The 25,580-nt window shown below is 54.2% G+C and overlaps 1 protein-coding gene across 5 annotated transcripts; it reads right to left on the reverse strand.

Annotated features, from left to right (window-relative positions):
* Nucleotides 1-986: 986 nt before the first annotated feature.
* Nucleotides 987-25,258, reverse strand: LOC107307737 (uncharacterized). 5 transcript variants are annotated; one of them, XM_085517964.1, is made up of 7 exons: nucleotides 21,754-22,077; nucleotides 15,552-16,213; nucleotides 13,462-15,068; nucleotides 8,304-8,476; nucleotides 4,725-4,897; nucleotides 4,582-4,635; nucleotides 987-1,374 (listed from the first exon to the last, which is right to left on the reverse strand). In XM_085517964.1, the coding sequence occupies exons 1-7, from the start codon at nucleotides 22,036-22,038 to the stop codon at nucleotides 1,308-1,310; spliced, it is 3,021 nt and encodes a 1,006-aa protein (XP_085374090.1). In that variant the 5' UTR covers nucleotides 22,039-22,077; the 3' UTR covers nucleotides 987-1,307. The 5 variants fall into 5 exon arrangements, 4 of the variants coding, with proteins under 4 accessions (XP_085374090.1, XP_085374092.1, XP_085374088.1 ...); XM_085517966.1 differs by lacking the exon at nucleotides 21,754-22,077 and adding an exon at nucleotides 25,207-25,258 and having other exon boundaries at nucleotides 13,462-16,213; XM_085517962.1 differs by having other exon boundaries at nucleotides 13,462-16,213; nucleotides 21,754-22,067.
* Nucleotides 25,259-25,580: the final 322 nt, after the last annotated feature.

A 25,580-nucleotide genomic window follows, 5' to 3' on the forward strand; every position in this document is an offset into this window, starting at 1 on the left:
TCTCTGCCCCACATAGGGGGGTTCCCAGCCCCATAGAGAAGATCCCAGCCCCATAGAAAGGGTCTCTGACCCATACAGAGAGTCTCAGCCCCATATAGGGGGGATCTCAGCCCCATAGAGAGGGTCCCAGCCCCATAGAGAGGGTCCCAGCCCCATAGAGAGGGTCCCAGCCCCATAGATGGGATCTCAGCCCCATAGAGAGGGTCTCTGCCCCACATAGGGGGGTCTTCTGCCCCATAGATGGGATCCCAGCCCCATAGAGGGGTTCCCAGCCCCATAGATGGGATCTCAGCCCCATAGAGAGGGTCCCAGCCCCATAGAGAGGGTTCCCAGCCCCATAGAGAGGTTCCCAGCCCCATAGAGAGGGTCTCTGCCCCATAGAGATGGTCTCAGCCCCATAGATGGGATCCCAGCTCCATAGAGAAGGTCCCAGCCCCATAGAGAGGGTCTCAGCCCCATAGAGAGGATCTCAGCCCCATAGAGGGGGCCCCAGCCCCATAGAGAGGGTCTCAGCCCCATAGAGAGGATCTCAGCCCCATAGAGGGGGCCCCAGCCCCATATAGGGGGGTTCCCAGCCCCATAGAGAGGGTCTCTGCCCCATAGAGATGGTCTCAGCCCCATAGATGGGATCCCAGCTCCATAGAGAGGGTCTCAGCCCCACATAAGGGGGTCTCAGCCCCACATAAGGGGGTCTCAGCCCCATAGATCCGGTCCCAGCCCCATAGATCCGGTCCCATCCCCATCTATGGGGCTGAATGAGCTTCGGCCGCCATCTTGATTCTGCCATTCCGGAAGTGACGGCCGGAAGTTGGAGGGGGGGGGGGGGAGAATCACGTGACGGGAAGCCACACCGGAAATGGGTTGGGGCGGGACCGGAAGTGGAGGGACCACGTGATCGGGATGCGGAAGTTAAGCCGGAAGTGTGTGTGAGGTGGGGGCGGCCATCTTGGAAAGCGGAGGGTCAATGGGGGGGGGGAGGGTCATGCTCATGAATATTAATGATTTATTCAAATCGAGGGGGCGTGATCATGCAAATAGAGCAGCCTGGCTGCAGCCAATGAGATTGAAGGGGGTTGGGAGTGGGCGGGGCTTCCTTTTGGCCACGCCCCCCCCCCCCCCCCCAGGTCGCAGTGATTTGAAGTGATTTGATTGGCGGATCCAACCGACTCTCCTCGACCAATCAGAGGCGTCGCTGCCGTTACTTCGGCCAATCAGAACGCGAGCCCGGCCCGCAGTCCAATCAGAAGCATCGTGGCGTCGTTTGGCCAATCAGAAGCGGGGTGTCCGTGATTTCAGCCAATCAGAACTCAGTCTTCGTCGAAGGTCAGGGTGCGACGCAGGTGCCCCATAGATGTGGGGCTGCCATTGGGGGGGCTGTGGGGAGACAGGGGGCAGATCTATGGGGCAGGGATATGGGGTATCTATAGGGCAGCTATGGGGCAGCTATGGGGTCTCTATGGGGCAGCTATGGGGTCTCTATGGGGCAGCTATGGGGCAGATGTGGGGTCTCCATGGGGCAGCTATGGGGTATCTATGGGGCAGCTATGGGGCAGGGTTATAGGGCAGGGCTATGGGGCAGATGTGGGGTATCTATGGGGTATCTATGGGGTATCTATGGGGCAGCTATGGGGTATCTATGGGGCAGCTATGGGGCAGGGTTATAGGGCAGCTATGGGGCAGATGTGGGGTATCTATGGGGTATCTATGGGGCAGCTATGGGGCAGCTATGGGGCAGGGTTATAGGGCAGCTATGGGGCAGATGTGGGGTATCTATGGGGCAGATATGGGGCAGCTATGGGGCAGCTATGGGGCAGGGTTATAGGGCAGCTATGGGGCAGATGTGGGGTATCTATGGGGTATCTATGGGGCAGCTATGGGGCAGCTATGGGGCAGATGTGGGGTCTCCATGGGGCAGCTATGGGGTATCTATGGGGCAGCTATGGGGCAGGGTTATAGGGCAGCTATGGGGCAGATGTGGGGTATCTATGGGGTATCTATGGGGTATCTATGGGGCAGCTATGGGGTATCTATGGGGCAGCTATGGGGCAGGGTTATAGGGCAGCTATGGGGCAGATGTGGGGTATCTATGGGGTATCTATGGGGTATCTATGGGGCAGCTATGGGGTATCTATGGGGCAGCTATGGGGCAGGGTTATAGGGCAGCTATGGGGCAGATGTGGGGTATCTATGGGGTATCTATGGGGCAGCTATGGGGCAGCTATGGGGCAGGGTTATAGGGCAGCTATGGGGCAGATGTGGGGTATCTATGGGGCAGATATGGGGCAGCTATGGGGCAGCTATGGGGCAGGGTTATAGGGCAGCTATGGGGCAGATGTGGGGTATCTATGGGGTATCTATGGGGCAGCTATGGGGCAGCTATGGGGCAGATGTGGGGTCTCCATGGGGCAGCTATGGGGTATCTATGGGGCAGCTATGGGGCAGGGTTATAGGGCAGCTATGGGGCAGATGTGGGGTATCTATGGGGTATCTATGGGGCAGCTATGGGGCAGCTATGGGGCAGCTATGGGGCAGGGTTATAGGGCAGCTATGGGGCAGATGTGGGGTATCTATGGGGCAGATATGGGGCAGCTATGGGGCAGCTATGGGGCAGGGTTATAGGGCAGCTATGGGGCAGATGTGGGGTATCTATGGGGTATCTATGGGGCAGCTATGGGGCAGCTATGGGGCAGATGTGGGGTCTCCATGGGGCAGCTATGGGGTATCTATGGGGCAGCTATGGGGCAGGGTTATAGGGCAGCTATGGGGCAGATGTGGGGTATCTATGGGGTATCTATGGGGTATCTATGGGGCAGCTATGGGGTATCTATGGGGCAGCTATGGGGCAGGGTTATAGGGCAGCTATGGGGCAGATGTGGGGTATCTATGGGGTATCTATGGGGTATCTATGGGGCAGCTATGGGGTATCTATGGGGCAGCTATGGGGCAGGGTTATAGGGCAGCTATGGGGCAGATGTGGGGTATCTATGGGGTATCTATGGGGCAGCTATGGGGCAGCTATGGGGCAGGGTTATAGGGCAGCTATGGGGCAGATGTGGGGTATCTATGGGGCAGATATGGGGCAGCTATGGGGCAGCTATGGGGCAGGGTTATAGGGCAGCTATGGGGCAGATGTGGGGTATCTATGGGGTATCTATGGGGCAGCTATGGGGCAGCTATGGGGCAGATGTGGGGTCTCCATGGGGCAGCTATGGGGTATCTATGGGGCAGCTATGGGGCAGGGTTATAGGGCAGCTATGGGGCAGATGTGGGGTATCTATGGGGTATCTATGGGGTATCTATGGGGCAGCTATGGGGTATCTATGGGGCAGCTATGGGGCAGGGTTATAGGGCAGCTATGGGGCAGATGTGGGGTATCTATGGGGTATCTATGGGGCAGCTATGGGGCAGCTATGGGGCAGGGTTATAGGGCAGCTATGGGGCAGATGTGGGGTATCTATGGGGCAGATATGGGGCAGCTATGGGGCAGCTATGGGGCAGGGTTATAGGGCAGCTATGGGGCAGATGTGGGGTATCTATGGGGTATCTATGGGGCAGCTATGGGGCAGCTATGGGGCAGGGTTATAGGGCAGCTATGGGGCAGATGTGGGGTATCTATGGGGTATCTATGGGGCAAATATGGGGCAGATGTGGGGCAGCTATGGGGTGTCTATGGGTCACTATGGGTCTCTATGGGCCTCTATAGGGCAGGTATGGGTCTCTATAGGGTCTCTATAAGGCAGCTATGGGTCACTATAGGGCTCTATGGGCCTCTATGGGGCAGCTATGGGTCTCTATGGGTCACTATGGGTCTCTATGGGGCAACTATGGGTCACTATAGGGCTCTATGGGTCTCTATGGGGCAGCTATGGGTCACTATAGGGCTCTATGGGCCTCTATGGGGCAGCTATGGGTCTCTATGGGTCACTATGGGTCTCTATGGGGCAACTATGGGTCACTATAGGGCTCTATGGGTCTCTATGGGGCAGCTATGGGTCACTATAGGGCTCTATGGGCCTCTATGGGGCAGCTATGGGTCTCTATGGGTCACTATGGGTCTCTATGGGGCAACTATGGGTCACTATAGGGCTCTATGGGTCTCTATGGGGCAGCTATGGGTCACTATAGGGCTCTATGGGCCTCTATGGGGCAGCTATGGGTCTCTATGGGTCACTATGGGTCTCTATGGGGCAACTATGGGTCACTATAGGGCTCTATGGGTCTCTATAAGGCAGCTATGGGTCACTATAGGGCTCTATGGGCCTCTATGGGGCAGCTATGGGTCTCTATGGGTCACTATGGGTCTCTATGGGGCAACTATGGGTCACTATAGGGCTCTATGGGTCTCTATGGGGCAGCTATGGGTCACTATAGGGCTCTATGGGCCTCTATGGGGCAGCTATGGGTCTCTATGGGTCACTATGGGTCTCTATGGGGCAACTATGGGTCACTATAGGGCTCTATGGGTCTCTATGGGGCAGCTATGGGGTATCTATGGGGCAACTATGGGTCACTATAGGGCTCTATGGGTCTCTATGGGGTACCTATGGGGTGTCTATGGGGCAGCTATGGGGCAGCACTCACCTCAATGGCTTCCCGCGATGCCGTGGGGTGTCTATGGGGCCGAAGGTTGTGGGGCTGCATGGGAACAATGGGGTCAATCTATGGGGCTTGGGGGTGGGTCCACGCTATGGGGCAGCGCCCCACATCTGCCCCATAGATCTCACCTCCAATGGGGGCTGTAGCCCCACGGCGCCTCCTCCTCTTCCTCTTCCTCTTCTTCATCCCATGGGTCGATGTGGGGCCGGAGGGGGCTGTGGGGTGGGGTGATAGGGGAGCTCTGCCCCATAGCCCAGCCCCATAGCGAGGCCCACAGGTGCCATAGGGCGGCCATGCAGCTCTGGATGGGGAGGGAGGAAGGAAAGTGTGGGGTGATGTGGGGCTGCTATGGGGGGAGTTATGGGGCTGGGGGGTGATGTGGGGGGACTTATGGGGCAGGCTATGGGTGACTATAGGTCTCTATGGGGCAGCTATGGGTCACTATAGGGCTCTATGGGTCTCTATGGGGCAGCTATGGGTCACTATAGGGCTCTATGGGTCTTTATTGGGCAGCTATAGGTCTCTATGGGGCAGCTATGGGGCAAGCTATGGGTGACTATAGGTCTCTATGGGGCAGCTATGGGTCTCTATGGGTCTCTATGGGGCAGCTATGGGTCTCTATGGGTCTCTATGGGACTCTATGGGTATCTATGGGGCAGCTATGGTTCTCTGTGGGGCAGCTATGGGTCACTATAGGGCTCTATGGGTCTCTATGGGGAAGCTATGGGTCTCTATGGGTCTCTATGGGGCAGCTATGGGTCTCTATGGGTCTCTATGGCGCAGCTATGGGTCTCTATGGGTCTTTATGGATCTCTATGGGTCTCTATAGGGCAGCTATGGATCTCTATGGGTCTCTATGGGTCTCTATGGGTCTCTATGGGTCTGACCTGTATGATGCTGGCCCCCCTCCTGAGCCCCACATCCAATAGCCGGCTATAGGGCCGCTATGGGTCAGTCTATGGGTCTCTATGGGTCTCTATGGGTCAGTCTATGGGTCTCTATGGGTCTCTATGGGTCTCTATGGGTCTCTATGGGTCAGTCTATGGGTCTCTATGGGTCTCTATGGGGCAGCTATGGGTCTCTATGGGTCTCTATGGGTCTCTATGGGGCAGCTATGGGTCTCTATGGGTCTCTATGGGTCTCTATGGGTCTCTATGGGTCTCTATGGGTCTGACCTGTATGATGCTGGCCCCCCTCCTGAGCCCCACATCCAATAGCCGGCTATAGGGCCGCTATGGGTCAGTCTATGGGTCTCTATGGGTCTCTATGGGTCTCTATGGGTCTCTATGGGTCTCTATGGGTCAGTCTATGGGTCTCTATGGGTCTCTATGGGTCTCTATGGGTCTGACCTGTATGATGCTGGCCCCCCTCCTGAGCCCCACATCCAATAGCCGGCTATAGGGCCGCTATGGGTCAGTCTATGGGTCTCTATGGGTCTCTATGGGTCAGCTATGGGTCTCTATGGGTCTCTATGGGTCAGTCTATGGGTCTCTATGGGTCTCTATGGGTCTCTATGGGTCTCTATGGGTCTGACCTGTATGATGCTGGCCCCCCTCCTGAGCCCCACATCCAATAGCCGGCTATAGGGCTGCTATGGGTCAGTCTATGGGTCTCTATGGGTCTCTATGGGTCTCTATGGGTCTCTATGGGTCTCTATGGGTCAGTCTATGGGTCTCTATGGGTCTCTATGGGTCTCTATGGGTCTCTATGGGTCTCTATGGGTCTCTATGGGTCTCTATGGGTTTCTATGGGTCTCTATGGGTCTCTATGGGTCTGACCTGTATGATGCTGGCCCCCCTCCTGAGCCCCACATCCAATAGCCGGCTATAGGGCCGCTATGGGTCAGTCTATGGGTCTCTATGGGTCTCTATGGGTCTCTATGGGTCTCTATGGGTCTGACCTGTATGATGCTGGCCCCCCTCCTGAGCCCCACATCCAATAGCCGGCTATAGGGCCGCTATGGGTCAGTCTATGGGTCTCTATGGGTCTCTATGGGTCTCTATGGGTCTCTATGGGTCTGACCTGTATGATGCTGGCCCCCCTCCTGAGCCCCACATCCAATAGCCGGCTATAGGGCCGCTATGGGTCAGTCTATGGGTCTCTATGGGTCTCTATGGGGCAGCTATGGGTCTCTATGGGTCTCTATGGGTCTCTATGGGTCTCTATGGGTCTCTATGGGTCTCTATGGGTCAGTCTATGGGTCTCTATGGGTCTCTATGGGTCTGACCTGTATGATGCTGGCCCCCCTCCTGAGCCCCACATCCAATAGCCGGCTATAGGGCTGCTATGGGTCAGTCTATGGGTCTCTATGGGTCTCTATGGGTCTCTATGGGTCTCTATGGGGCAGCTATGAGTCTCTATGGGTCTCTATGGGTCTCTATAGGGCAGCTATGGGTCTCTATGGGTCTCTATGGGTCTCTATGGGTCTCTATGGGTCTCTATGGGTCTGACCTGTATGATGCTGGCCCCCCTCCTGAGCCCCACATCCAATAGCCGGCTATAGGGCCGCTATGGGTCAGTCTATGGGTCTCTATGGGTCTCTATGGGTCTCTATGGGTCTCTATGGGGCAGCTATGGGTCTCTATGGGTCTCTATGGGTCTCTATGGGTCTCTATGGGGCAGCTATGGGTCTCTATGGGTCTCTATGGGTCTGACCTGTATGATGCTGGCCCCCCTCCTGAGCCCCACATCCAATAGCCGGCTATAGGGCCGCTATGGGTCAGTCTATGGGTCTCTATGGGTCTCTATGGGGCAGCTATGGGTCTCTATGGGTCTCTATGGGGCAGCTATGGGTCTCTATGGGTTTCTATGGGTCTCTATGGGTCTCTATGGGTCTCTATGGGTCTCTATGGGTCTCTATGGGTCTGACCTGTATGATGCTGGCCCCCCTCCTGAGCCCCACATCCAATAGCCGGCTATAGGGCCGCTATGGGTCAGTCTATGGGTCTCTATGGGTCTCTATGGGTCTCTATGGGTCTCTATGGGTCTCTATGGGTCTCTATGGGTCTGACCTGTATGATGCTGGCCCCCCTCCTGAGCCCCACATCCAATAGCCGGCTATAGGGCCGCTATGGGTCAGTCTATGGGTCTCTATGGGTCAGTCTATGGGTCTCTATGGGTCTCTATGGGTCTCTATGGGTCTCTATGGGTCTGACCTGTATGATGCTGGCCCCCCTCCTGAGCCCCACATCCAATAGCCGGCTATAGGGCCGCTATGGGTCAGTCTATGGGTCTCTATGGGTCTCTATGGGTCTCTATGGGTCTCTATGGGTCTCTATGGGTCTCTATGGGTCTGACCTGTATGATGCTGGCCCCCCTCCTGAGCCCCACATCCAATAGCCGGCTATAGGGCCGCTATGGGTCAGTCTATGGGTCTCTATGGGTCAGTCTATGGGTCTCTATGGGTCTCTATGGGTCTCTATGGGTCTCTATGGGTCTGACCTGTATGATGCTGGCCCCCCTCCTGAGCCCCACATCCAATAGCCGGCTATAGGGCCGCTATGGGTCAGTCTATGGGTCTCAATGGGTCTCTATGGGTCTCTATGGGGCAGCTATGTGTCTCTATGGGGCAGCTATGGGGTTCTATGGGTCTCTATGGGGCAGCTATGGGTCTCTATGGGTCTCTATGAGTCTCCATGGGTCTCTATGGGTCTCTATAGGGCAGCTATGGGTCTCTATGGGTCTCTATGGGTCTCTATGGGTCTGACCTGTATGATGCTGGCCCCCCTCCTGAGCCCCACATCCAATAGCCGGCTATAGGGCCGCCATCTGGCCGCCCTCCTCATGGGCTCCGTCCTCAATAGGGATCCCGCCGTGGGGCGGCGCCGTGGGTCAGGATCCAACATGGCCGACAGCAACGGGACCAGGTCCGGGGGGAGAGCTGTGGGGCAGAATATGGATCCTATAGGGCCCCATAGGGACATAATGGGGCCCCATAGGGGTATAGGGACCCCATAAGGACCCCATAGGGACACAATGGGACCCTATAGGGACCCCATAGGGAGATATAGGGCCCCATAGGGGCACAATGGGGAGATATAGGGTCCCCATAGAGAGACATTGGGGCCCCATAGGGACCCCATAGGGAGATATTGGGTCCCCATAGGGAGATATAGGGCCCCATAGGGGCACAATGGGGCCCCATAGGGAGACACTGGGACCCCAAAGGGACCCCATAGGGAGATATAGGGTCCCCATAGGGACCCCATAGAGATATAGGGATCCTATAGGGACCCCATAGGGAGATATAGGGCCCCATAGGGAGACACTGGGGCCCCATAGGGAGATATAGGGTCCACATAGGGACCCCATAGAGATATAGGGATCCTATAGGGACCCCATAGAGATACAGGGACCCCATAGGGAGATATAGGGACCCCATAGAGATATAGGGACCCCATAGAGATATAGGGACCCCATAGGGAGATATAGGGTCCTCATAGGGACCCCATAGAGATATAGGGATCCTATAGGGACCCCATAGAGATATAGGGACCCCATAGAGATATAGGGACCCCATAGGGACCCCATAGAGATATAGGGACCCCATAGGGAGATATAGGGACCCCATAAAGATATAGGGACCCCATAGGGACCCCATAGGGAGACACTGGGACCCCATAGGGGCATATAGGGACCCCATAGGGAGATATAGTGACCCCATAGGGACCCCATAGAGATATAGGGACTCCATAGGGAGATATAGGGGCCCCATAGAGATATAGGGACCCCATAGGGACCCCATAAGGAGATATAGGGACCCCATAGAGATATAGGGACCCCATAGGGACCCCATAAGGAGATATAGGGACCCCATAGAGATATAGGGACCCCATAGAGATATAGGGACCCCATAGGGACACCATAGGGAGATATAGGGACCCCATAGGGAGATATAGGGACCCCATAGAGATATAGGGACCCCATAGGGACCCCATAGGGAGATATAGGGACCCCATAGAGATATAGGGACCCCATAGGGACCCCATAGGGAGATATAGGGACCCCATAGAGATATAGGGACCCCATAGGGAGATATAGGGACCCCATAGAGATATAGGGACCCCATAGGGAGACACTGGGACCCCATAGGGAGATATAGGGACCCCATAGGGAGCCCATAGAGATATAGGGACCCCATATGGACCCCATAGGGAGATATAGGGACCCCATAGAGATATAGGGACTCCATAGGGAGATATAGGGACCCCATAAAGATATAGGGACCCCATAGGGACCCCATAGAGATATAGGGACCCCATAGAGATATAGGGACCCCATAGAAACCCCATAGAGATATAGGGACCCCATAGAGATATAGGGACCCCATAGAGATATAGGGACCCCATAGGGAGATATAGGGACCCCATAGAGATATAGGGACCCCATAGGGACCCCATAAGGAGATATAGGGACCCCATAGAGATATAGGGACCCCATAGGGACCCCATAGAGATATAGGGATCCTATAGGGACCCCATAGGGAGATATAGGGCCCCATAGGGAGACACCGGGGCCCCATAGGGAGATATAGGGTCCACATAGGGACCTCATAGAGATATAGGGATCCTATAGGGACCCCATAGGGAGATATAGGGCCCCATAGGGAGATATAGGGACCCCATAGGGAGATATAGGGACCCCATAGGGAGCCCATAGAGATATAGGGACCCCATATGGACCCCATAGGGAGATATAGGGACCCCATAGAGATATAGGGACTCCATAGGGAGACATTGGGACCCCATAGAGATATAGGGACCCCATAGGGATATATAGGGACCCCATAGAGATATAGGGACCCCATAGAGATATAGGGACCCCATAGGGAGATATAGGGACCCCATAGAGATATAGGGACCCCATAGAGATATAGGGACCCCATAGGGACCCCATAGGGAGATATAGGGACCCCATAGAGATATAGGGACCCCATAAAGAGATATAGGGACCCCATAGAGATATAGGGACCCCATAGAGATATAGGGACCCCATAGGGAGATATAGGGACCCCATAAAGATATAGGGACCCCATAGGGACCCCATAGGGAGACACTGGGACCCCATAGGGGCATATGGGGACCCCATAGGGAGATATAGTGACCCCATAGGGACCCCATAGAGATATAGGGACCCCATAGGGAGATATAGGGACCCCATAAGGAGATATAGGGACCCCATAAGGAGATATAGGGAACACATAGGGAGATATAGGGACCCCATAGAGATATAGGGACCCCACAGGGACCCCATAGAGATATAGGGACCCCATAGAGATATAGGGACCCCACAGGGACCCCATAGAGATATAGGGACCCCATAGAGATATAGGGACCCCATAGGGACCCCATAGAGATATAGGGACCCCATAGGAAGATATAGGGACCCCATAGAGATATAGGGACCCCATAGGGACCCCATAAGGAGATATAGGGACCCCATAGAGATATAGGGACCCCATAGAGATATAGGGACCCCATAGGGACCCCATAGGGAGATATAGGGACCCCATAGAGATATAGGGACCCCATAAAGAGATATAGGGACCCCATAGAGATATAGGGACCCCATAGAGATATAGGGACCCCATAGGGAGATATAGGGACCCCATAAAGATATAGGGACCCCATAGGGACCCCATAGGGAGACACTGGGACCCCATAGGGGCATATGGGGACCCCATAGGGAGATATAGTGACCCCATAGGGACCCCATAGAGATATAGGGACCCCATAGGGAGATATAGGGACCCCATAAGGAGATATAGGGACCCCATAAGGAGATATAGGGAACACATAGGGAGATATAGGGACCCCATAGAGATATAGGGACCCCACAGGGACCCCATAGAGATATAGGGACCCCATAGAGATATAGGGACCCCACAGGGACCCCATAGAGATATAGGGACCCCATAGAGATATAGGGACCCCATAGGGACCCCATAGAGATATAGGGACCCCATAGGAAGATATAGGGACCCCATAGAGATATAGGGACCCCATAGGGACCCCATAAGGAGATATAGGGACCCCATAGAGATATAGGGACCCCATAGAGATATAGGGACCCCATAGGGACCCCATAGGGAGATATAGGGACCCCATAGAGATATAGGGACCCCATAAAGAGATATAGGGACCCCATAGAGATATAGGGACCCCATAGAGATATAGGGACCCCATAGGGAGATATAGGGACCCCATAAAGATATAGGGACCCCATAGGGACCCCATAGGGAGACACTGGGACCCCATAGGGGCATATGGGGACCCCATAGGGAGATATAGTGACCCCATAGGGACCCCATAGAGATATAGGGACCCCATAGGGAGATATAGGGACCCCATAAGGAGATATAGGGACCCCATAAGGAGATATAGGGAACACATAGGGAGATATAGGGACCCCATAGAGATATAGGGACCCCACAGGGACCCCATAGAGATATAGGGACCCCATAGAGATATAGGGACCCCACAGGGACCCCATAGAGATATAGGGACCCCATAGAGATATAGGGACCCCATAGGGACCCCATAGAGATATAGGGACCCCATAGGAAGATATAGGGACCCCATAGAGATATAGGGACCCCATAGGGACCCCATAAGGAGATATAGGGACCCCATAGAGATATAGGGACCCCATAGAGATATAGGGACCCCATAGGGACCCCATAGGGAGATATAGGGACCCCATAGAGATATAGGGACCCCATAAAGAGATATAGGGACCCCATAGAGATATAGGGACCCCATAGAGATATAGGGACCCCATAGGGAGATATAGGGACCCCATAAAGATATAGGGACCCCATAGGGACCCCATAGGGAGACACTGGGACCCCATAGGGGCATATGGGGACCCCATAGGGAGATATAGTGACCCCATAGGGACCCCATAGAGATATAGGGACCCCATAGGGAGATATAGGGACCCCATAAGGAGATATAGGGACCCCATAAGGAGATATAGGGAACACATAGGGAGATATAGGGACCCCATAGAGATATAGGGACCCCACAGGGACCCCATAGAGATATAGGGACCCCATAGAGATATAGGGACCCCACAGGGACCCCATAGAGATATAGGGACCCCATAGAGATATAGGGACCCCATAGGGACCCCATAGAGATATAGGGACCCCATAGGAAGATATAGGGACCCCATAGAGATATAGGGACCCCATAGGGACCCCATAAGGAGATATAGGGACCCCATAGAGATATAGGGACCCCATAGAGATATAGGGACCCCATAGGGACCCCATAGGGAGATATAGGGACCCCATAGAGATATAGGGACCCCATATGGACCCCATAGAGATATAGGGACCCCATAGAGATATAGGGACCCCATAGGGACCCCATAGAGATATAGGGACCCCGTAGAGATATAGGGACCCCATAAAGAGATATAGGGACCCCATAGAGATATAGGGACCCCATAGAGATATAGGGACCCCATAGGGACCCCATAGGGAGACACTGGGACCCCATAGGGGCATATGGGGACCCCATAGGGAGATATAGTGACCCCATAGGGACCCCATAGAGATATAGGGACCCCATAGGGAGATATAGGGACCCCATAAGGAGATATAGGGAACACATAGGGAGATATAGGGACCCCATAGAGGTATAGGGACCCCATAGGGAGATATAGGGACCCCATAGAGATATAGGGACCCCATAGGGACCCCATAGAGATATAGGGACCCCATAGAGATATAGGGACCCCATAGAGATATAGGGACCCCATAGGAACCCCATAGAGATATAGGGACCCCATAAGGACCCCATAAAGATATAGGGACCCCATAGGGAGCCCATAGAGATATAGGGACCCAATGTGACCCACCTTTTATAAGGCACAGTGGCAGCCTCCCCCGTTTGATCTCCGTCCACGTGTCCCCGTCGGCCGCCAGCTCCCCCAGCGCCACCTCGGCCACCGTCAGCCCCAGGCTGAACACGTCCGCCATCATGGCCGCCTCCTCTGCCTCCCCCGCCATCATGGCCGACACTTCCGGTGTCATGGCTGCCACTTCCGGTGTCATGGCTGCCACTTCCGGTGTCATGGCCGCCATTTCCTGTGTCATGGCCGCCACTTCCGGTGTCATGGCCGCCATTTTTGGTGTCATGGCTGCCACTTCCGGTGTCATGGCCGCCATTTTCGCCATCATGGCCGTCATTTCTGGTGTCATGGCCGCCATTTTCGCCATCATGGCCGTCATTTCCGGTGTCATGGCCGCCATTTCTGGTGTCATTGCCGCCATTTCCGGTGTCATGGCTGCCATTTTTTGTGTCATTGCTGCCACTTCCGGTGTCATGACCGCCATTTCTGGCATCCTGGCCGCCATTTTTTGCGTCATTGCCGCCATTTCCGGTGTCATGGCCGCCATATTTGGTGTCATGGCTGCCACTTCCGGTGTCATGGCCGCCATTTTCGCCATCATGGCCGCCATTTCCGGTGTCATGGCCGTCATTTCTGGTGTCATGGCTGCCACTTCCGGTGTCATGGCCGCCTCCTCTGCATCCCCCGCCATCATGGCCGCCACTTCCGGTGTCATGGCCGCCACTTCCGGTGTCATGGCCGCCATTTCCTGTGTCATGGCAGTCACCTCCGGTGTCATGGCCGCCATTTCTGGTGTCATGGCCGCCACTTCCGGTGTCATGGCTGCCACTTCCTGTGTCATGGCCGCCATTTCTGGCATCCTGGCCGCCATTTTTTGTGTCATTGCCGCCATTTCTGGTGCCATGGCCGCCATATTTGGTGTCATGGCTGCCACTTCCGGTGTCATGGCCGCCATTTCCGGCATCCTGGCCGCCATTTTTTGCGTCATTGCCGCCATTTCCGGTGTCATGGCCGCCATATTTGGTGTCATGGCTGCCACTTCCGGTGTCATGGCCGCCTCCTCTGCGTCCCCCGCCATCATGGCCGCCATTTCTGGTGTCATTGCTGCCACTTCCGGTGTCATGGCCGCCATTTCTGCCGTCATGGCCGCCATATTTGGTGTCATGGCTGCCACTTCCGGCGTCATGGCCGCCACTTCCTGTGTCATGGCCGTCATTTTTGGTGTCATGGCCGTTACTTCTGATGTCATGGCCGCCATATTTGGCGTCATGGCTGCCATTTTTGGTGTCATGGCCGCCACCTCTGCATCCCCCGCCATCATGGCCGCCATTTCTGGTGTCATGGCTGCCACTTCCTGTGTCATGGCCGCCATTTCTGGTATCATGGCCGCCATTTCTGGTGTCATGGCCGCCTCCTCTCCATGCCCCGCCATCATGGTCGCCATATCTGGTGTCATGGCCGCCATTTCTGCCATCATGGCTGCCATTTTTGGTCTCATGGCACTCACTTCCGGTGTCATGGCCGCCATCTTGGACCTCGAGGCCTCCATTTCTGGCTCCATCACTTCCGGTTTCTCAGCCGCCATCTTGGATCTCCTGGCCGCCATCTTGGCCCTCGTGTCCTCCATTTCCAGCTCCATCACTTCTGGTCTCCCAGCCGCCATCTTGTCCCTTGTGTCCTCCATTTCTGGCTCCATCACTTCCTGTCTCCCAGCCGCCATCTTGGGCCTCAAGGCCTCCATTTCTGCCACCATCTTGGATCTCATGTCCTCCATTTCCTCCCCCATCACTTCCGGTCTCCCGGCCGCCATCTTGGATCTCCTGGCCGTCATCTTGGCCCTCACGTCCTCCATTTCCTCCTCCATCACTTCCGGTCTCCTGGCTGCCATCTTAGCCCTCAAGGCCTCCATTTCCTCCCCCATCACTTCCGGTCTCCCGGCCGCCATCTTGGATCTCATGGCCGCCATCTTGGGCCTCAAGGCCTCCATTTCCGGCGCCATCTTGGCCCTCACGTCCTCCATTTCCGGCTCCATCACTTCTGGTCTCCTGGCGGCCATCTTGGGCCTCAAGGCCTCCATTTCTGCCACCATCTTGGACCTCGAGGCCTCCATTTCCTCCCCCATCACTTCCGGTCTCCCGGCCGCCATCTTGGATCTCCTGGCCGCCATCTTGGACCTCAAGGCCTCTATTTCCTCCCCCATCACTTCCGGTCTCATGGCCGTCATCTTGGCCCTCACGTCCTCCATTTCCGGCTCCATCACTTCTGGTCTCCCGGCGGCCATCTTGGGCCTCAATGCCTCCATTTCCGGTGCCTCATACCGCCCCCCACCCCCCCCTCCCCCCCCCCCAAAATCCCCTAACAAACACCTCCCCCCATCCAACAACACGTTGCTGGGTTTCACGTCCCCGTGCGCCATCTTGGCCCTATGGAGACCCCACAAAGCCCCCAATAAATCCCACAGATAAGCCCTCAACCTCCAGCCCCACATGGGCTGCCTCCATTGAGTCCCATTGCCTCTCTGTCTCCCCCTAGTGGCCGGGTGGGGTATTGCTAAGCTGCCCCATTCACACAGCTGGATCTGGAGGTAGAAGTGCCCCCTTTCTTCCCACGCAGCCCATAATCGGACGCAGTTCTGGTTCCGACCCGCTTTGATATGGCGGATGGCTTCCAGATAAGCCCGGTGCCGGTCCGACGGGCCGCGGAATGGACGGCTGGTTCGTTTCAAGGCGTAAAGGCGGCCGTCAACAAGGCTGCGCACCTATAAGTGGGGTAATAATTGAGTCTATGGGGCTCTATGGGGCTCTATGGGTGTCTATGGGGTTCTATGGGGCTCTATGGGGCAAAATGGGTCACTATGGGGTCTCTATGGGGTCTCTATGGGGCTCTATGGGGTCTCTATGGGGTCTACGGGGCTCTATGGGTGTCTATGGGGTCTCTATGGGGCAGTATAGGGTCCCTATGAAGTCTCAATGGGGTCTTTGGGGATCTCTGGGGTGTCTATAGGGCACTATGTGTGTCTATGGGGCTCTATGGGGCAATATGGGTCACTATGGGGTATCTATAGGGCTCTATGGGGTCTCTATGGGGTTCTATGGGAATCTATAGGGCTCGGTAGGGCTCTATGGGGTATCTATGGGATTCTTTGGGGCTCTATGGGGTCTCTTTGGGGCTCTATGGGGTATCTATGGGGCTCTATGGGGTATCTATGGGGCTCTATGGGGTGTCTATGGGGCTCTATGGGTGTCTATGGGGCTCTATGGGATCTCTCTGGGCCGCGGAATGGACGGCTGGTTCGTTTCAAGGCGTAAAGGCGGCCGTCAACCAGGCTGCGCACCTATAAGGAGGGTAATAATTGAGTCTATGGGGCTCTATGGGGCTCTATGGGTGTCTATGGGGTTCTATGGGGCTCTATGGGGCAAAATGGGTCACTATGGGGCTCTATGGGGTGTCTATGGGGCTCTATAGGGTTCTATGGGGTGTCTATGGGGCTCTATGGGTCTCTATGGGGCTCTATGGGGTGTCTATGGGGTATCTATGGGGCTCTATGGGGTCTCTATGGGGCAGTATGAGGTCCCTATGGGGTGTCTATGGGGCTCTATGGGGCAATATGGGTCACTATGGGGTATCTATGGGGCTCTATGGGGTGTCTATGGGGCTCTATGGGGTCTCTATGGGGCAGTATGAGGTCCCTATGGGGTCTATGGGGCTCTATGGGGCAATATGGGTCTCTATGGGGCTCTATGGGTCTCTATGGGTCTCTATGGGGCTCTATGGGGTGTCTATGGGGCTCTATGGGGTGTCTATGGGACTCTATGGGGCTCTATGGGGTGTCTATGGGGCTCTATGGGGTGTCTATGGGGCTCTATGGGGCTCTATGGGGTGTCTATGGGGCTCTATGGGATCTCTCTGGGCCGCGGAATGGACGGATGGTTCGTTTCAAGGCGTAAAGGCGGCCGTCAACAAGGCTGCGCACCTATAAGTGGGGTAATAATTGAGGTTATGGGGCTCTATGGGGCTCTATGGGACAATATGGGGTCTCTATGCGGCTCTATAGGGTCTCTATGGGGGCAGGGGGGCAATATGGGGCTCTATGGGACAATATGAGATCTCTATGAGGCTCTATGGAGTCTCTATGGGGGCAGGTAGGCAATATGGGGCTCTATGGGACAATATAGGGTCTCTATGGGGTTCTATGGGGCTCTATGGGGTGTCTATGGGGCTCTATGGGGATCTATGGGTCTCCATGGGGCAGTATGGGGTCCTTATGAGATCTCAGTGGGGTCTATGGGGATCTATGGGGATCTATGGGGCTCTATGGGACAATATAGGGGCTCTATGGGGTCTCTATGGGGTCTACGGGGCTCTATGGGTGTCTATGGGGTCTCTATGGGGCAGTATAGGGTCCCTATGAAGTCTCAATGGGGTCTATGGGGATCTCTGGGGTGTCTATAGGTCACTATGTGTGTCTATGGGGCTCTATGGGGCAATATGGGTCACTATGGGGTATCTATAGGGCTCTATGGGGTCTCTATGGGGTTCTATGGGAATCTATAGGGCTCGGTAGGGCTCTATGGGGTATCTATGGGATTCTTTGGGGCTCTATGGGGTCTCTATGGGGTCTATGGAGTGTCTATGGGGCTCTGTGGGGCAATATGGGTCTCTATGGGGTGTCTATGGGGTTCTATGGGACTCTATAGGGCTCGGTAGGGCTCTATGGGGTATCTATGGGATTCTTTGGGGCTCTATGGTGTCTCTTTGGGGCTCTATGGGCCTCTATGGGGTCTCTATGGGGCTTTATAGGTCTCTATGGGGTCTCTATGGGGTTCTATGGGGCTCTATGGGGCTCTATGGGGTGTCTATGGGGCTCTATGGGGTCTCTATGGGGCTCTATGGGTCTCTATGGGTCTCTATGGGGCTCTATGGGGTGTCTATGGGGCTCTATGGGGTGTCTATGGGGCTCTATGGGGTGTCTATGGGGCTCTATGGGATCTCTCTGGGCCGCGGAATGGACGGCTGGTTCGTTTCAAGGCGTAAAGGCGGCCGTCAACAAGGCTGCGCACCTATAAGTGGGGTAATCATTGAGTCTATGGGGCTCTATGGGGCTCTATTGGGGGCAGGGGGATGCTGTGGAGCTCTATGGGGTGTCTATGGGGCTCTGTGGGTCACTATGGGGTGTCTATGGGGCTCTATGGGGTGTCTATGGGGCTCTATGGGGTGTCTATGGGGCTCTATGGGTCTCTATGGGGTCTATGGGGTGTCTATGGGGCTCTATGGGTCTCTATGGGGCTCTATGGGGTGTCTATGGGGCTGTATGGGGTGACTATGGGGCTCTATGGGGTGTCTATGGGGCTCTATGGGGTGTCTATGGGGCTCTATGGGGTATCTATGGGGCTCTATGGGGTGTCTATGGGGCTCTATGGGGTATCTATGGGGCTCTATGGGGTGTCTATGGGGCTCTATGGGTCTCTATGGGTCTCTATGGGGTGTCTATGGGGCTCTATGGGGTGTCTATGGGGCTCTATGGGGTGTCTATGGGGCTCTATGGGGTGTCTATGGGTCTCTATGGGGCTCTATGGGGTGTCTATGGGGCTCTATGGGGTGTCTATGGGGCTCTATGGGGTGTCTATGGGGCTCTATGGGGTGTCTATGGGGCTCTATGGGGTATCTATGGGGCTCTATGGGGTGTCTATGGGGCTCTATGGGGTATCTATGGGGCTCTATGGGGTGTCTATGGGGCTCTATGGGTCTCTATGGGTCTCTATGGGGTGTCTATGGGGCTCTATGGGGTGTCTATGGGGCTCTATGGGGTGTCTATGGGGCTCTATGGGGTGTCTATGGGTCTCTATGGGGCTCTATGGGGTATCTATGGGGCAGTATGGGGTGTCTATGGGGCTCTATGGGGTATCTATGGGGCTCTATGGGGTGTCTATGGGGCTCTATGGGTCTCTATGGGGCTCTATGGGTCTCTATGGGGTTCTATGGGGCTCTATGGGGCTCTATGGGGTATCTATGGGGCTCTATGGGGTATCTATGGGGCTCTATGGGGTGTCTATGGGGCTCTATGGGGCTCTATGGGGTCTCTATGGGGCTCTATGGGGTGTCTATGGGGCTCTATGGGGCTCTATGGGGTCTCTATGGGGCTCTATGGGGTGTCTATGGGGCTCTATGGGGTGTCTATGGGTCTCTATGGGGCTCTATGGGGTCTCTATGGGGCTCTATGGGGTGTCTATGGGTCTCTATGGGGCTCTATGGGGTCTCTATGGGGCTCTATGGGGTGTCTATGGGTCTCTATGGGGCTCTATGGGGTCTCTATGGGGCTCTATGGGGTGTCTATGGGGCTCTATGGGGTCTCTATGGGGCTCTATGGGGTGTCTATGGGGCTCTATGGGGTGTCTATGGGGCTCTATGGGAGGCAGGGGGGCAATATGGGGTGTCTATGGGGCTCTATGGGGTGTCTATGGGTCTCTATGGGGCTCTATGGGGTCTCTATGGGGCTCTATGGGGTGTCTATGGGTATCTATGGGGCTCTATGGGGTATCTATGGGGCTCTATGGGGTGTCTATGGGGCTCTATGGGGTGTCCATGGGGCTCTATGGGGTGTCTATGGGTGTCTATGGGGTTCTATGGGGCTCTATGGGGTGTCTATGGGTCTCTATGGGGCTCTATGGGGTGTCTATGGGGCTCTATGGAGTCCCTATAGGGTCTATGTGGTGTCTATGGGGTCTCTATGGGGCTCTATGGGCCTCTATGGGGCAGTATGGGGTCCCTATGAGGTCTCAATGGGGTCTGTGGGGATCTATGGGGTGTCTATGGGGCTCTATTGGGTCTCTAGTGTTTCTATGGGGCAATAAGGGGCTCTATGGGGTGTCTATGGGGTCTCTATGGGGCAGCATGGGGTGTCTATGGGGTCTCTATGGGGTCTCTATGGGGCAGTATGGGGTGTCTATGGGGTCTATGGGGTCTCTATGGGGTTCTGTGGAGCTTTATGGGGCTCTATAGGGTACTATGGGTATCTATGGGGCTCTATGGGGTATCTATGGGGCTCTATGGGGCTCTATGGTGTTTCTATGGGGTTCTATGGGGCAATATGGGGCTGTATGGGTTGTATATGGGGCTCTATGGGAGGCAGGAGGGCAATATGGGTCCCTATAGGACACTATGGGTGTCTATGGGGCTCTATGGGTCTCTATGGGGTTCTATGGGGTGTCTATGGGGTTTCTATGGGGCTCTATAGGGTCTCTATGGGTCACTATGGGTCTCTATGGGTTCCCTATGGGTCTCTATGGGGTCTCTATAGGGCAATATGGGGCACTGTGGGTCCCTATGGGTCTCTATGGTCCCTATGGGTCCCTATGGAGTCTCTATGTGGCAATATGGGGCCATATGGGGTCCCTATGGTTCACTATGGGGTCCCACCCCACACCCCATAGCCCCATATGACCCCATAGCCCCACACCCCATAGCACCATAAGACCCCATTTACCCGATAACCTGGCCCCATAGCCCCATATAACCCCATATAACCCCATATCCCACCATATAACCCCATAGAACCCCATATATCCCATATAACCCCATATCCCCCCATATAACCCCATATAATCCCATATAACCCCATATCCCCCCATATAACCCCATATAACCCCATATAACCCCATATCCCCCCATATAACCCCATATCCCCCCATATCCCCCCATATAACCCCATATAACCCCATATCCCCCCGTATCCCCCCATATAACCCCATATAACCCCATATAACCCCATATCCCCCCATATAACCCCATATAACCCCATATAACCCCATATCCCCCCATATAACCCCATATAACCCCATATATCCCATATCTCCCCATATCTCCCCATATAACCCCATATCCCCATATAACCCCATATAACCCCAGATATCCCCATATAACCCCATAGAACCCCATATAACCCCATATCCCCCCATATAACCCCATATAACCCCATATATCCCCATAGAACCCCATATAACCCCATATAACCCCATATAACCCCATATAACCCCATATAACCCCATACCCCCCCATATAACCCCATATAACCCCATATAACCCCATATCCCCCCATATAACCCCATAGAACCCCATATAACCCCATATAACCCCATATCCCCCCATATAACCCCGTATAAGCCCATATAAGCCCATATAACCCCATAGAACCCCATAGAACCCCATATCCCCCCATATAACCCCATAGAACCCCATATAACCCCATATAACCCCATATAACCCCATAGAACCCCATATCACCCCATAGAACCCCATAACCTTATACACGGTCCCATAGGATCCCTTTCCCAGCGGCCCCATAAGTTGGAAGCACTGTTGGATGGAGTTCCCCTCCTTTTTAGGGTCGTACAGTCTCTTATGGGGCAGCCCCATAGATCCTTGTGGGGCCGCCACGCAATGGGGTTCCCTGCCCCACACATCTATGGGGCGCTGCAGGAGCCGGCTCCGGTTATGGGGTCGAATGGGACGTTGTGGGGTTGGGGGGGGGACGGACATTTGGGATCTATGGGGGAGAAATAGGGGGTTAGGGCCCCATAACCCCATAACTTGGCCCCATAGTCCCAAAACCCCATAAGTCGGCCCCATAACCCTATATGGCCCCATATGGCCCCATAACCCCATAACCCAGCCCCATAACCCCATAACCTGGCCCCATAACCCCATAACCTGGCCCTATAACCCTATATGGCCCCATAACCCAGCCCCATAACCCCATATGGCCCCATACAGACCCATAACCCAGCCCCATAACCCCATAACCTGGCCCCATAACCCCATAACCTGGCCCTATAACCCCATATGGCCCCATAACCCAACCCCATAACCCCATATGGCCCCATACAGACCCATAACCCAGCCCCATAACCCCATAACCTGGCCCCATAACCCCATAACCTGGCCCTATAACCCCATATGGCCCCATAACCCAACCCCATAACCCCATATGGCCCCATAACCCGGCCCCATAACCCCATAGAACGCAATGGGGTTCCCTGCCCCACACATCTATGGGGCGCTGCAGGAGCCGGCTCCGGTTATGGGGTCGAATGGGACGTTGTGGGGTTGGGGGGGGGACGGACATTTGGGATCTATGGGGGAGAAATAGGGGGTTAGGGCCCCATAACCCCATATGGCCCCATAGTCCCATATAGACCCATAACCCCATATAGACCCATAACCCCATATGGCCCCATATAGACCCATAACCCCATATAGACCCATAACCCCATATGGCCCCATATGGCCCCATAACTTGGCCCCATAACCCCATATAGACCCATAACCCCATATGGCCCCATATGGCCCCATAACTTGGCCCCATAACCCCATATAAACCAATAACCCCATATGGCCCCATAACCCCATATAGCCCCATAACCCCATATGGCCCCATATAGACCCATAACCCCATATAGACCCATAACCCCATATAGACCCATAACCCCATAAGCCAGCCCCATAACCCCATAACCCAGCCCCATAACCCCATAACCACATAACCCCATAACACAACCCCATAACCCCATATAGACCCATAACCCCATATGGCCCCATATGGCCCCATAATCCTATATAGACCCATAACCCCACATAGCCCCATAACCCCATATGGCCCCATATAGACCCATAACCTGGCCCCATAACCCCACATAGACCCATAACCCTATATGGCCCCATATAGACCCATAACCCAACCCTATAACCCCATAACACAGCCCCATAACTCCATATAGACCCATAACCCCATATGGCCCCATATCCCCCCTATATAACCCCATATCCCCCCATATAACCCCATATGACCCCATATAACCCCATATAACCCCATATAACCCATATAACCCCATATAACCCCATATAACCCCATATAACCCATATAACCCCATGTAACCCCATATAACCCCATATAACCCCATATAACTCCATATATCCCATATAACCCTATAGGATGGCCCCATAACCCCATATAACCCCATATCCCCCCATATAACCCCATATAACCCCATATCCCCCCATATAACCCCATATAACCCCATATAACCCCATATAACCCCATATCCCCCCATATAACCCCATATCCCCCCATATAACCCCATATAACCCCATATAACCCCATATATCCCATATAACCCCATATAACCCCATATAACCCCATATAACCCCATATGACCCCATATAACCCCATATAACCCCATATCCCCCCTATATAACCCCATATAACCCCATATAACCCCATATATCCCATATAACCCCATATAACCCCATATAACCCCATATAACCCCATATAACCCCATATAACCCCATATCCCCCCATATAACCCCATATAACCCCATATAACCCCATATAACCCCATATCCCCCCATATAACCCCATATCCCCCCATATCCCCCCATATCCCCCCATATAACCCCATATAACCCCATATAACCCCATATAACCCATATAATCCCATATATCCCATATTACCCCATATAACCCCATATCCCCCCTATATAACCCCATATAACCCCATATACCCCCATATAACCCCATATAACCCCATATCCCCCGATATAACCCCATATAACCCCATATAACCCCATATATCCCATATAACCCCATATAACCCCATATCCCCCCATATAACCCCATATATCCCATATAACCCCATATAACCCCATATCCCCCCTATATAACCCCATATAACCCCATATACCCCCATATAACCCCATATAACCCCATATAACCCCATATCCCCCCATATCCCCCCATATAACCCCATATAACCCCATATCCCCCCTATATAACCCCCTATAACCCCCTATAACCCCATATAACCCCATATTACCCCATATAACCCCATATAACCCCATATAACCCCATATCCCCCCATATAACCCCATATAACCCCATATAACCCCATATAACCCCATATCCCCCCATATCCCCCCATATAACCCCATATAACCCCATATCCCCCCTATATAACCCCCTATAACCCCCTATAACCCCATATAACCCCATATTACCCCATATAACCCCATATAACCCCATATAACCCCATATCCCCCCATATAACCCCATATAACCCCATATAACCCCATATAACCCCATATCCCCCCATATCCCCCCATATAACCCCATATCCCCCCATATCCCCCCATATAACCCCATATAACCCCATATCCCCCCATATAACCCCATATAACCCCATATAACCCCATATAACCCCATATAGCCCCATATAACCCCATATAACCCCATATAGCCCCATATAACCCCATATCCCCCCATATAACCCCATATAACCCCATATAACCCCATATAACCCCATATAGCCCCATATAACCCCATATAACCCCATATAACCCCATATAACCCCATATCCCCCCATATATCCCATATAACCCCATATAACCCCATATAACCCCATATCCCCCCATATAACCCCATATAACCCCATATAACCCCATATAACCCCATATAGCCCCATATAACCCCATATAGCCCCATATCCCCCCATATAACCCCATATAACCCCATATAACCCCATATAGCCCCATATAACCCCATATAACCCCATATAACCCCATATAACCCCATATAACCCCATATAACCCCATATCCCCCCATATAACCCCATATAACCCCATATAACCCCATATCCCCCCATATAACCCCATATATCCCATATAACCCCATTAATCCCATATAAAACCCCATAACTCACCCTATAACCCCACTCTCTCCGTTTCCCGCCAACTACACCTTAAGCCCCGCCCCCTCCCTCCCATCCTCCCACCCTATTGGCTCCCTCCTCCATCACTCCTCCCCCATCCCTGTTTCGTTAACCAATAGGAAAGCGGATTTACAATGGCGCTAATCCCGCCTTCTCTTTATCAGCGGCCAATGGGAGCGCTCTCTGTTAGCCCCGCCCACTGCGGAAGCGGCAGCCAATAGGAAGCGTTGGAGGGGCTGGCTCCGCCCCCTCCGCGGGGTTTGGGGTCTCTATGGGGTTTCTATGGGGTCTATGGGGCTCTATGGGGTCTATGGGGTCCCTATGGGGTCTATGGGGCTCTATGGGGTCTATGGGATCCCTATGGG

Source organism: Coturnix japonica, chromosome 17, assembly GCF_054131305.1.
Source record: "Coturnix japonica strain WE chromosome 17, WE-NBRP24, whole genome shotgun sequence".
NCBI classification, from domain to species: domain Eukaryota; kingdom Metazoa; phylum Chordata; class Aves; order Galliformes; family Phasianidae; genus Coturnix; species Coturnix japonica.

Excerpts from the sequence above, each read along its gene's own strand:
- LOC107307737 (XM_085517962.1), bottom strand. The coding sequence starts at position 22,038 with ATGGGGTTATGGGGCCCTAACCCCCTATTTCTCCCCCATAGATCCCAA. Across the intron at positions 4,898-8,303 it reads GGGGGGCCAGCATCATACAG|AGCTGCATGGCCGCCCTATG; the intron begins GTCAGACCCATA and ends CTCCCCATCCAG. Across the intron at positions 1,375-4,581 it reads CATCGCGGGAAGCCATTGAG|CCCCCCCAATGGCAGCCCCA; the intron begins GTGAGTGCTGCC and ends GTCTCCCCACAG.